This window comes from Pleurodeles waltl, chromosome 9 (genome assembly GCF_031143425.1).
Source record: "Pleurodeles waltl isolate 20211129_DDA chromosome 9, aPleWal1.hap1.20221129, whole genome shotgun sequence".
Lineage (NCBI taxonomy): Eukaryota > Metazoa > Chordata > Amphibia > Caudata > Salamandridae > Pleurodeles > Pleurodeles waltl.
In genome coordinates this window covers 994,395,733-994,408,822 of record NC_090448.1, presented here as the reverse complement: position 1 = coordinate 994,408,822, position 13,090 = coordinate 994,395,733, and the positions used below count along the sequence as shown (strand labels likewise).

At 42.3% G+C, this 13,090-nt stretch overlaps 1 protein-coding gene across 12 annotated transcripts in view; it reads right to left on the bottom strand.

Moving 5' to 3' along the window:
- Positions 1-13,090, bottom strand: part of KTN1 (kinectin 1) — a 653,615-nt gene that overhangs the window by 301,438 nt on the left and 339,087 nt on the right. For all 12 annotated transcript variants that reach the window (XM_069208520.1, XM_069208523.1, XM_069208524.1 and 9 more), the window contains exon 20: positions 6,966-7,034. In XM_069208520.1, coding sequence (XP_069064621.1) covers positions 6,966-7,034 — 69 coding nt within the window. The remainder of the gene's footprint in view (positions 1-6,965; positions 7,035-13,090) is intronic.

Genomic DNA, 13,090 nt, shown 5'->3' with positions numbered 1-13,090 from the left:
AGACCTACCACAATTGTTTAATAAATGGCATTCATCAGAACACATAGCCTCAAAAATGTACAAACTGATCATCACATATTAGCTCAAAGCCCCTCATAACTGCAGCTCAAATGGGAGGCAATATTTAGAAACAGCAATAGATATCTTGAGCCACATGAGTGATTGCAAAATTTTGCAAATTCTTAATTGTGACATTTAGCAACTCGTAATTAGGAACACGCAAAATGCAATGTACTACAGTATGTTTAACAGTGTTAGTGATTCCCAAATGGGTCGCAAGGGACCTTCTGAATCAATATTTATGAGGCAGGTCGCAATTTGCAACCTAATGGGAATGGCCAGCAACCACCAAGGATTTTGGCTTGCTGGAGTCAGCAGACCAACGTGCCTGTGATTGCTTTTTCAATAAAGCATTTTTTTTTTTAAATGGGATGTATTACAAGAAACTAAAATAAAGTTTTATTTTCACTTTTTAAGAGTAGGCAGTGGTTCCTGGCACCACAGCCTGCTCTTAAAAAACATGTTGGCGCCCACATTCACAAAGGGGAAGGGGTACTTTTGTACAAGTGGCCCCTTATCTCTGGTGACACCTGGCATAATACATGCAAAAACATTTCAAAACACAACCTCATCCCTACCTTCTCCAAAAGCCGGTCCCTTTCTATCCACAAATCGTTAAACTAATAATTAAACTGTTCTGGGAGAAAATCTCTCTCTACATTTAAATACATTGTCTGTACCTATGTTTAACTAGACTTTCCTACAGTTAGCCTAGTCCCACTAGCAGTCCCAAACAGGATTTCATTCTTTACCCTTGAGAGGAGAGTCTAAGAATTTACTCCTCTCAAAATTATATACTCATCCTGGTGGACTGGAATCAGCCAATCAGATATTCATACAAATTTGGTGGCTCGGGTCTCCTACATCCGGGGTGCTTGCAAATTACTCCACAATTCAGACATCTCTGCACACCACTCCAGAACACGGAACTCCCTGGACAGCTTCTTTCAGGAACTCCAAACCCATAAATTACTACAACTCAGCTACATAGCCACCAAGCTGCTCGATCCCATTACTGCCTCTCTCTTGGCAATTCCAAATATATGGTTCACACTACCAACTTCTATCTCTCCCGCTCCTACATACTCTTCTCCCCTTACCACTATCTCTACCTCTCACATTCATCACTTTTACTTCTTTGGTATAATATATTCTTTGCTTTCCAATGTAAAATGCTCACTGTGACTATTCAAACCAATCCCCACATTTGATCTGTAAGGAAATCTCAATGCTAGATAACTTCATTGAAATGTATTATATCTGTGCCTGTTTAAAAAAAAAAAAAACTATAGTGTATCTCAACGTACCATTCTTAATTGTTGTAGTTTTATTTATTTCAAATAAGCTCAATAAAAAGTTTTGAAATGAAAACAAAAATGTCAATTTCACTTGAAAGATAACAGAGGCAAAAGACAGTGGAAAATGTGTTATCGCCCTGGGTAAATAGGTGGACAAGAAGAGAAAGTTATCTACCTTTAGTAATCTGCTTTCTGGTGGATTTCTGCAGATTTCCAATCTTCTGAGTTCCCCCAGTTGCCAAGCTGCATCAGGAAACTTTTCGGTAGCTCTCCCGTGCCAGTAGAGGGCACTGGGTCCATCCTGGTGCCAGAAGCAATGCCACGTTGATGTCATTTGAGCCGTAAAGCACCCAACCCAGCACTATGATGTTACTTCCCCATCTATTTTTACGTTGAGAATAGCAGCGCTGCTTTTCAACCTGTTGTAATCTATTCTGTGGGCTTTAACCACACCCATCACTCATTCGTATCTGGGCCTGCCTTTAAAAAATCCCTTGATGTCATTGGTAAATGCTTTATGTTTGTCCCAACTTGAGGCTGGTTTGCTACCACCTTGGAGACTGACCCTCTTATATGGATTATTGCACGATCATCCAGATAGCTTTGTGTTTGCGCACTACTTTTTGTTTTGCCTCTCCGTTTCCCGCTCATGGTGGCATGTTGTTTCTTCTTCCTTGATTTCGGGCATCTTGCTGTATCTCTGCGATGTCTGCAGGGGTCTTTTTCTTTTGCAGTTTTATGTACCGCAAATGCAACACAATTGTATTGGAGCACTTTATTCTTTTTTGCAGTTTCATATAGCGCTAACTCCATACAAAGGTATTACAGAGCTTTACATGATTATTAGTTAAGTTACACAAGAATACATTCCTTTTTGGTAGCAAGGGGAGATTAAGTGATTTGTCCAGAATTACAGGATGTTGAGCCGGCACCGAAACTTGAACTGTGTTCCCCAGCTCTAAAGTCGGCAGCTCTGGCCCTTTCGCCACATCCTCTCCCCTAGGGCTCTTTGCCTGGTGTGTGTTGGGGCAGTCTGCGAATAACACTTTTTTTAAATATAGCGCATGGTAAAACAGGTTCTGCTATTTCATAGCACTGCAAAGCAGGTGCCATTCTTAACAAAATCGCTATAATTCATTTGCAGTTAAGATGTCTCTTCTGTTACTCTCTTTGTATACAGTCAATGTTTTATAAGTTTGGCAATACTTATAAAATGTATAGGAATAATTCCTTTAAAAGTTTAATACACAGAAATATATGGCTGCCCCCTTTTCTTTGCTCCTAACTCTTGCCACCCTCATTCTACGGGTTAAATGTCACGAAGATGCCTCTTTGTGGCTTGTTTGGTGCTATAAAAGTTTAGGTAAACACAGTAGAAAGGGTTGCATCTCTGGGGTATCATAGCCAGACTGTAAGAATGAGGCAAAAACACTACCAAGATGGCAGCTCTAATTCTCACAAATGTGAGACCTATTGCATTTGAAATGCTTGTGTTAAGTGGTTTTAGCTCACAAAATCAATCAAAAGTGCAGTGCAATAATCTAAATGGTAACCTCTCTAAAGATGCTTCTGGTGGATACTTCTGTATTCAGAGCCCACACCTGTTGAATAGATTTCAAAGCAGTACCCCCTCCCCTGTAATGTGTCTAAAGGAATGGCTAGGTAACAAAATCCCGGAGCACGGAACAAGCAAAATAGCCAGCCCTTTTCACCTCTGAATCTAAATTAAAATTAGCAAAGGTATGAAAGATGCAAATGTCGCTGCATGACAGATCTCGGACACAGGAGCACCCCTTGCCAGTGCCGAGCTTGGAGACTTTGCCCTGTTGGAATGGGTCCAGATTCTGTTAAGTGGGACTGTAGTACATCTTTATACACAGTATTACCCATCAGGATTAAGAGTTCGTTTGGACCGCCTTGCATTTTTTGTTGCCAAATACCCCACAAAGAGCTAGTTGTCATACCAGGTGTCCTTGGTGCTGTCAATGTAAAAACTAACCACCTTTCTTGGGTAAAATTGATGTAATCTTGCCTCCTTTTTAGTAGGAGGACGGTAGAGAGCAGGAAGGGTAATGGGACTGCCCAGGACGGAAAAGTGTTTTTGGGAAAGAAAGCCCTGATGAACTACGCTAGCTGGAAGAACCATGTACAAGGAGGAGGACATTCAGTGCCTGTAACTTGTTGCACTTTATAAAGGCAATGAGCAGAAGACAATTTATTTTAAAAGTCACTAACTGCAACTGGCAATAGTCTAGAGGCTCAAATGGTACACTCTTCAAGAAAGTCAAGACAAGTCTGACTGGGGCAAGACCAAGGAAGTTAGCGTGAACATATCCATCATTCTCTTCGCAAACCTCATCATAATTGGGTATCTCCACAGGGAAGATTGGTCTGGAAGATAAAGATATGCACACAAGGCAACAACCTATCCTATCCTATGATGGTGCCCCACTTGGCCAGATACAGTGCAAAATGAAGGACCTCTGACAAGACTCTACATTCTGCTCTGCAAACCAAGTGACAAATCTATTCCACTTTTGAGAGTAGATCGCCTTGGTGGAGGGCGGACAAACTGAGAATATTAAGCCAACCAACTTTGGAGGCAGATGGAAAGAGCTCAAGTGTCCCTGCTCAATCTTCAGGAATGAAGGTGGAGTGGAGGCTCTCGAGCAACTCTCCATGTGATCGGAAGAGGAGGTTCACCCCGAGAGGAGAGCAGAGCGGGGAACACTGGTGGAGGCACAAAACATCTGCATACCTCACTCTTCTCAGCCAGCCTGAGGTGATAAACATGACTTGGTGGTGGTCTTGGCGAATGTTCCTCAGAACTTGAGGTATCAAATGTATGGGGGGAAACTCATAGTGAGGCGGAAGTTCCATCTCAATAAAAACTTGTCCCCCTGGCTCCCTGCAAACATTACTGCTAGAACTATGTGACTGTAAACATTGTTGCGTGTGGCAAAGGGATCCACCTGATAGGGGTAACCAAGGGCAAAGATGTGCTGTACCACCTAGGGCTGGTCGTACTCACGGTTCACAAGATTACGTCGACTGAGGCTGTCAGCCCTGATGTTCAGAGAGACAGCCAGAGGAAATTTCTCATGTGCCAGCGTGTGTACTTGACCAGAGAGATGCAGGAAGCCAGAAGAAAAAGCAGGCAGAGAACCCTCAGAACTGGAATCTGAACTTCTATCATAACAATGGAAACAGCAAGAGGGAAAGCTCATACAAATATTGTGTCCAGTAATGCCTCTATATATGTATGGATGTATCTAGTATGTGTATAGTGCAAACCTAGCCAAAAGGCAATGGATTCCGCCAGAGACCAGAGCCCTCAGATCTCCACCTTTCCCAGATGGCTGCCCCGTCCCAGAAATTATTATTGTGTCACTACTGTCTGACCTGGTTGGGGAAAGGAGAGGGATTTGCCTCTGTCTCAATCCAGGTTCATTAACCACCACTTCAGACCTTTTGCAGTTCCCTCTGAGATCTGGACCATATCTGAGAGATTCCACTAGAGCTGCAGCCATTGAAACTTCAAGGTCCCACTGCAGAGCCCACATATGCCGTCTGGCATGTGTCACCATCAGGACGCAAAAGGCCATGAGTCCTAGAGGTCTCAGAGTCAGTCTCACCGAAACCCAGGATAGAGGCTGAAATATCGGTATCATAGCCTGAAACTCCTGGACTCAACGCTCAGGAGGATACACCTGAATCTACACTGTGTCTGAGAGGGAGTCAGGTGTGACTCTGGCACATTTATATTGAACCCCAGCAAATGCAAGAGGTTTGCCATGGTCTGGCATTGGGAGCCAATAGCCTTGGGTGAGCCAATCTTCAACTGAAAGTGCTTGTGGCCTACCATAAACTGCAGGTAATGTCTGTGGGCAGGCAGGATGGGAATCTGAAAACAAGTCCAATGCTACCATCCAGTCTCCAGGGTCCAGGGCAGACAAGACCAGAACCAATGTGAGAATTTTGAATTTCTCCTTCTTGAGAAAGAGATCGAGGGCTCAAAGATCTAAAATAGGGCAAAGTCCTGTGTCCTTTTTGGGAACCAGGAACTAGCGGGAATAACAACCACAGCCTACTTCTGACACCAGAACCATATCTATGGCTCCCTTGACTAAGAGAGCGGAGACAAAAAGTCGAAAAAGTCCAGTCAAAAACTGACTGAGCAGGTCGCTCTTCGCTTGGATATGCGCTCGCTGGTGTGGGAAAAAAAAGGACTGACACCAGCATGCCAGGGTGGCTCCAATATAGGTACTGTGATGTCACTTCCAGTGCGGACGATGCGGACAATGGACACAGAGCCGATAGACACCACCTACTGGCGAGTAGGGGTTCTGCTCACACAAAAAACTTCTGAATCTAGTCTGACGCCTGGGGAGAATTCAAAGATTAGGAACTGCAGCTAGAAGTCTCTATCACATAAAAAATATTAGGGAACATATTTCAGTAAAGATTCTGCATCAAACATATAAATAGACTGAAAACACTTGACTGTGGATAGAAAGATACCTTCTTGCACTCAATGTGGTGTTGCCCCATCAAAGTAAACTACTATAGGCACCTTACAAACTGTATATCTATCCAATGTGCTAGGACTGAACTTAGAATTAAAAACACCTGCACTAATGTTGGGAATTCCGGGAGATCAAACTAGAACTGGAAACAATTTGTTATCTTGACTCTCATTAGGGCCAAAAGAGAGGGCACATTGCTAGGGAAGCCCTATACTTACAATTTGAGAATGGAATCCTAACATGGTTGAGGGAACAGCCACGGACAGGGTAATATACACCGGAAGGCGTAGCCCGAAAAAGTTTAACAAAATATAAGGGGCCTGGATAGAATATAACGGCATGACTGCGTCAGAAGATGGAAGTATGAGACACATTTAAATTTTTTCCTAGAATGACATCTCAGAGGTAAGGAATATTTCCACGCAACTGTCAAAATGAGGAATTGATCGCACAATGTGAAATTAAGATGAACACGGTAGTTGCATTTTTACTAAGTACAATTAGTCTGATTATGTTCATAGTGAATGTATGTCTCAGCAGATACATATATAGTACTTTGCGCTGGTGTTTTTTATATATATATATTTTATTTATCTTTAATTTTGAAAAAAATAAACAAAAAAACAAAATATGGTTTTAAAAACATTCTGTACCATTCCAACTGAGCATGAGTACTATAAGGTAGATCTGACTGTATCCATCATTGTCAAAGTTATCCCAGCACCTGCTTCCAAAATAAGAAATGTTTGTCTTGATTGGATGCAGCCTTCACTATATTGCAAAGACGATATCCATGTCACGATTCCATGTTTCCCAATACAAACTAGGGGCAGTCTGAATTGGGAAGAGTGCCTAAACAGCCATGTGGATGTAACACTATAGTGGTTAGAGCAGTCTGGGTCTCTTAGAAGACATCCTGCTCACCTGGATGACACCATCTATAATACATCTGCAGAAGTAACACAAAGTCTCTTTAGGTCTCTTTATAGGGTATATAAACCTGTTCATTTAACCAACAACGGTGATAGTGACAAACACAGTAGATTCAGATTTCAGTATTTCTTTATGCAAAAAGAATTACCTGATCAGCCTGCTGAGCATGCAGATTTTCAATTTCTCTTTGCATAGTAGAGTATTCTCTCCTCATTGCCTATAATAGGAAAGCAAACATTATGATTAAAACATTAAAGACATGGCGCTAAATGCAGAGAGAAAATCTATGGAATTATTTAAAACCTACACTGGCATTCCATCTATATAGTAGAAAATGTTAATGTTTGTACAAGGGGGACAAGATGGTTAGCGGGTGAAAGAAAAAATGAAGAGAGAACACGAAAGAAGTGTGCCAGGATAACAAAAGCATGCGAAGGAGATTGGTTAAGGGAGGCAGGGAATGGCAATGAGTGGAACAGCAGAGGGCAGACTGTCAAAGAATGATGTATGGGGTTGCTTGAGCAAGCAATACTTTGCATGTTTGTCTTCTGTCCCTGTGTACTCAATATTCAGCATGACTGAAACAGGTGAGAGGTCTGCCTGTGTGTGCCTTTGGCTCCAGTGAACCATCTAGTATGCAATGTACAACCTTTACTTCACATGACCAAGATGTCTGAGGTGGTTGTTATTTCACATTATCTAACTATGCATAACTGACATCATCTGTCGATTCAGTCATGGAAGAAGCAGAGGTGATCAACCTAAAAAGTGAGCACCTCTTTAAATAACACTATGCCATGGTGCAGTATTGTTCCATTCTTGCTCTTAAAAACCAGCTACTACTCGAATCACACACTAACTTACCCTTGCCCGTGTAGTGCTCTGCTGTATTTCGACTGGGTTTGCACTATCCAAATATATCCATACTACTTATTTTGTATTTAGCTATAGCTAGGTCATGTCATGCGCTGAAGTGCTTCACAGAGTGAAGATAGTTATGTCACAATGCGGCAGGACGGAAGGGAGAAATACACTTGTCAAGTACAGTTCCAGGTAGGATCAGTGGTACACTGGTTGAGGAATACTCCACTAACACACCCACACATCGCTGTGTCCCCACTGAAAAAAACATCGGTTGAAGGGGAATTACAATTGCCATCAAAATCTACACATACTCAAATTTCAGTTAAGGTAAGCTATGCAAACATAAGTTTCATAACAATCACATGACTGGCCAGAGGATAATTGTTAGTTCGTCCAGACCAGACCATGTAAAAGCTTCCCCAAAAACGGAGACTACTCTAGCATCAAGATGCAGGAAAGCTCTTCATTGGACTATGCACAGACAACCTGTCACAGCCACTGCACATCCCCTTACCAGACACACTAAATACCATGGCTGATTTTCTTAAGCTATGCCACTTCCACAGCCACTTAACTTGTAATGAGAGAATGGGGTGGCCTAATTTCAAAGTGCTGGCTTTTAGATGTTGAAATGCAAATAAAAAACACAATGTGCATTTGTTTGGCTGTCGAGTGAGATCAAGGAAAACCTTCAGAAATTCTTGCAGGGAGTTCAGCACCTCACATTAGATGCAGAATCTAGAATTTAGGGCTGAAAGCTACATGCAACACTGTAGTAAGAACACAAGAATCAATCAGTGTTTTGTTAACTGCAACTACTCACGTGAGGTTCTTAAGGCGCTGAGGGTGGTGGTGATGGGGGAGGCGTGGTGCATCCATCAGTGCGGTGATTCTTCAAATAGCCATGTCTTCAAATAGCCATGTCTTCAGCTCTTTCGTGAAGTTGAGGAGGGGTGTAATCTGTCTGAGATGGGATGGTAGGGCGTTCCAGGCTGTAGTGGAGAGGTAGGAGAATGAGCGTCCCCCTGTTCTTGTTCTTCTGATGCGGGGTACTTTGGCGAGAGAGAGCTGGGCTGGGCTTAGGGTCCTCTGGGGTACGTGGAAATCGAGTCACCAGTTCAGGTAGGCTGGTCCGGTGTCATGGAGGGCTTTGGGTGCGTGGGTGTGGATCTTGAAGGTGATTCTTTTCTCTATGGGGAGCCAGTTTAGTGTGCGCAGGTGCTGGGAGATGTGACAGTGTTGAAGTAGGTCGAGAACCAGTCTGGCGGCGGAGTTCTGGATGCTCTGTAGTTAGCGGGTGAGCTTCTTGTTGATTCCGACGTAGTCCAGTCTGCTGGTAAGAAGGCCGTGTGTGACGGTCTTTCTGTGTTCGAGGGGTATCCATTTGAATGTCTTGCATAGGAGGTGGAGGGTACAGAAGCAGGTGGATGCGAATGAGTTGATTTGGCGGTCCATGTTGAGTTTGGAGTCCAGGATGTTTCCAAGGTTGTGGGCTTGGTTCGTGAGGGTCGGTGGGCTTTCGAGGGTGGGGGGTCCACCAGGAGTCATTCCACACGTTGGGTTGAGGGCCCATGATGAGTACTTCAGTTTTGTATGCGTTGAGTTGTAGGCAGCTACTTTTAATCCAGTTAGCGACTGCTCCCATGCCTTCGCAGAAGTTGTGTCTGGGTGTGTTGGGTTCGTTGGATAGGGAGAGGATGAGTTGGGTGTCGTCAGCGTAGGAGACGATGTTGAGTCCGAAGTTTCTGCCAATGGCGGCTAGCGGAGCCATGTAGATTTTAAACAGCGTGGGGCTGAGGGAGGATCCCTGGGGAACTCTGCAGGTGGAAGGTGTGGGGTCCGAGAGGAAGGGGAAAGCTTGCAGTTGGTCCGATCTTTACTTCTATGAGATTACAAATTATGAATGTAAGAGTGAAAGAGTCCTATCATTGCCTAACTTACCATAACTCAGAAAACTTAGCAATTTCAGTTACCTATAGTACCATATTATCATAAAACGTTTTTAAAACCACCAATTAGTCAACTACCCTTATAGACAATCATAACTACTGTGTATGACAGCAGGTTGCGTAGCATGTCTGATAAACCCTAAGAGACAAATGGAATTCATTTGTACCCAAAACCAGTCTTCCCATTCTTAGTAACTTTATGTTTATTTGTATGCTCGGTCATTGAGTAACCCCTGGATGACTCAAAGACCAATTCACAAAGGGCCCACACTTGTGGCAAAGACCCCGCACTGGTGGCAAGGCAACCCACATTCGTGGTGGGACATCCGCACTGCAGTTAATTATTGCAGAGATCCCATGACGAGTGAGGCCCCGACCACTAGTGCCCCGCTGCGTGTGTGGGGCCTCTGCCACAAGTGTGGAGGCCCTTTTGTGAACCAGTGCCTCAATGCCTAAAAAGTCTGTTTCTTTACAACTTTGTTTGTGTACTTGGAAAAAAGGTTCCTTGAGAGTGAATGCTTGTATTTCACTAACTCTTCTAAATGAAGTAATCGCTACGAGGAAAGGAACTTTCCAAGTTAGAAATTGAATCTCACAGGAATGCATGGGTTCAAAAGGTGGACCCATTAGTCTTGTGAGTACAATATTGAGATTCCAAGCAGGAACTGGTGGTGTTCCAGGTGGAATAATAAATTTTAGTTCTTCCATGAAGGCTTTGATAACTGGAATTCTAAAGAGAGAGGTATGTTGTATAGTCTGCAAATATGCTGATATGGCAGTAAGATGAATGTTAATAGATGAGAAAGCTAAATTTGACTTTTGTAAATGAAGTAGGTAGCATACAATAGCTTGATGCTGTAAGTGGGTCAGTACTTTTAGATTCACAGTAATAACCAAATTATTTCCATTTGTTAGCATAGCATTGTCTAGTTGTAGGCTTGCATGCTTGTTTAAAAACTTCCATACATTCTAAAGGAAGTTTCAAGTATCCAAATGCTATGACTTCAGAAGCCAAATCGCTAAGTTGAGAGCACTGGGGTGGGTGTCTGATTTGACCTTTGTTTTGTGTTAGCAAATCCGGTCTGTTTGGAAGTTTGTTGTGAGGTACTACTGACAGGTCTCGGAGTGTTTTGTACCAATGATGTCGTGCCCACGCGGGGCCTATGAGTATCATGGTGAGAGAAGTTTGACACAGTTTGTTGACCAGAAATAGAAGTAGTGGGAGAGTGGGAAAAGCGTAAGCAAATATCCCTGACCAGTTGATTCATAGAGCATTGCCCTTGGATAGAGGGTACCCTGGATGCAAAGTTTTGGCATTTTATATTTTTACTTGTTGCGAATAGGTCTATTTCTGGTGTCCCCCACTTTTGAAAGTACTGTTGAAGTACCTTAGAGAGAATTTCCCATTTGTGTATCTGTTGGTGTGTCCTGCATAGGAGACCCGCTAGCTGATTGTTTATTTCTGGAATGTATTCTGCTAGTAGATGAGTGTGATTGTGAATTGCCCATTTCCATATTGTTTGGGCTAGAAGGGACAGTTGAGGTTAATGTGTTCCACCTTGTTTATTTAGCCAATACATGGTTGTCATAGTGTCTGTTTTTTATCATGACAGTTTTTGTTTGAGAAATGGTTGAAACGCTTTTACTCTTCTTAAAGAAGTAATTGCCACTAGGGAGGCAACTTTCCATGTTAGAAATTGAATTTGGCACGAGTGCATAGGCTCAAATGGTGGACCCATAAGTCTTGTAAGCACTATATTTAGATTCCAAGAAGGAACTGGTGGTGTTCTGGGTGGAGTGATGCGTTTTAAACCTTCCATGAAAGCTTTAATGACAGGAACTCTAAATAAAGAGCTATGTTGTATATTTTGTAAATATGCTGAAATTGCAGTAAGATGTATTTTTATTGAAGAGAATGCTAAATTTGATTTTTGTAAATGAAGTAAATGACATACAATATCTTGTATTGATGGTGTAAGAGGGTGTATATTTTTGGATTGACATTAATATACAAATCTTTTCCATTTGTTTGCATAGCACTGTCTAGTAGTGGGTTTTCTTGCTTGCTTAATAACTTCAATACATTCTGATGGGAGTTGTAAATATCCAAACTCTATGACCTCAGGAGCCAAATTGATAGATTGAGTGTCTTGGGATTTAGATGTCTGATTTGACCTCTGTTTTGTGTCAACAGATCTGGTCTGGATGGGAGTTTAGAGTCTGGTACTACTGACAAATCTAATACTGTTGTGTACCACAGTTGACGTGCCCATGTTGGTGCTATGAGTATCATGCTGAGTGAAGTTTGATGCAACTTGTTGACTAGAAATGGAAGGAGTGGGAGAGGGAGAAAAGTGTATGCAAATATCCTTGACCAATTGATCCATAGAGCATTGCCCTTGGATAGGGGATGTGGGTGTCCGGATGCAAAGTTTTGGCATTTCGTGTTTTCGCTTGTTGCGAACAGGTCTATGTTTGGTGTTCCCCACTTTTAAAGTATTTTTGAAGTACTTGAGGATGAATCTCCCATTCGTGGGTTTGTTTTGATTTCTGCTGAGGATATCTTCCAACTGATTGTCTATCCCTGGAATGTATTGTGCTAATAGATTAATTTGGTTGTGGATTGCCCATTTCCACATTTTCTGTGCTAGGAGGGACAGTTGGGATGAATGTGTCCCTCCCTGTTTGTTGAGATAATACATGGTTGTCATGTTGTCTGTTTTGATAAAAACATTTTTCTGTGTGAGAAGAGGTTGAAAAGCTTTAAGTGCTAGAAAAACAGCTAATAACTCCAAGTGGTTTATGTGTAGCTGTTTGTGTTTGACATCCCATTGCCCTTGAATGTTGTGATTGTTTAGGTGAGCTCCCCAACCAATCATTGATGCATCTGTTGTAATTATGGTCTGAGGCACAGGGTCTTGAAATGGCCACCCTTTTTTTTTATTTAGATTTATGGAATTCCAACACTGAAGGGACATGTATGTTTGGCGGTCTATCAACACTAGATCTTGGAGTTGACCATGTGCCTGTGACCATTGTTGTGCAATGCACTGTTGTAAGGGTTGCATGTTTAGTCTTGCATGTGGAACAATTGCAATACATGATGCCATCATTCCTAAAATTCTCACAAATCTGACAGTGTATTGTTGATTTGTTCATATTTGTGTGATTATATTTTGGAAAGCTTGTATCCTTTGTGTATTTGGATATGCTAGCGTTTGTTGAGTATTTAGTATTGCACCCAAATACTGTTGTATTTGAATTGGTTGAAGATGTGATTTTTGGTAGTTTATTGAGAAGCCTAGTGTGTGTAAGGTTTGTATTACATAATGCGTATGATTTTGGCACTGTGTATGACTGCTTGATTTTATTAGCCAATCGTCTAGATATGGAAAGACATGTATATGTCGTCTTCTTAGGTAGGCTGCCACTACTGCCAAGCACTTTTTGAATACCTTTA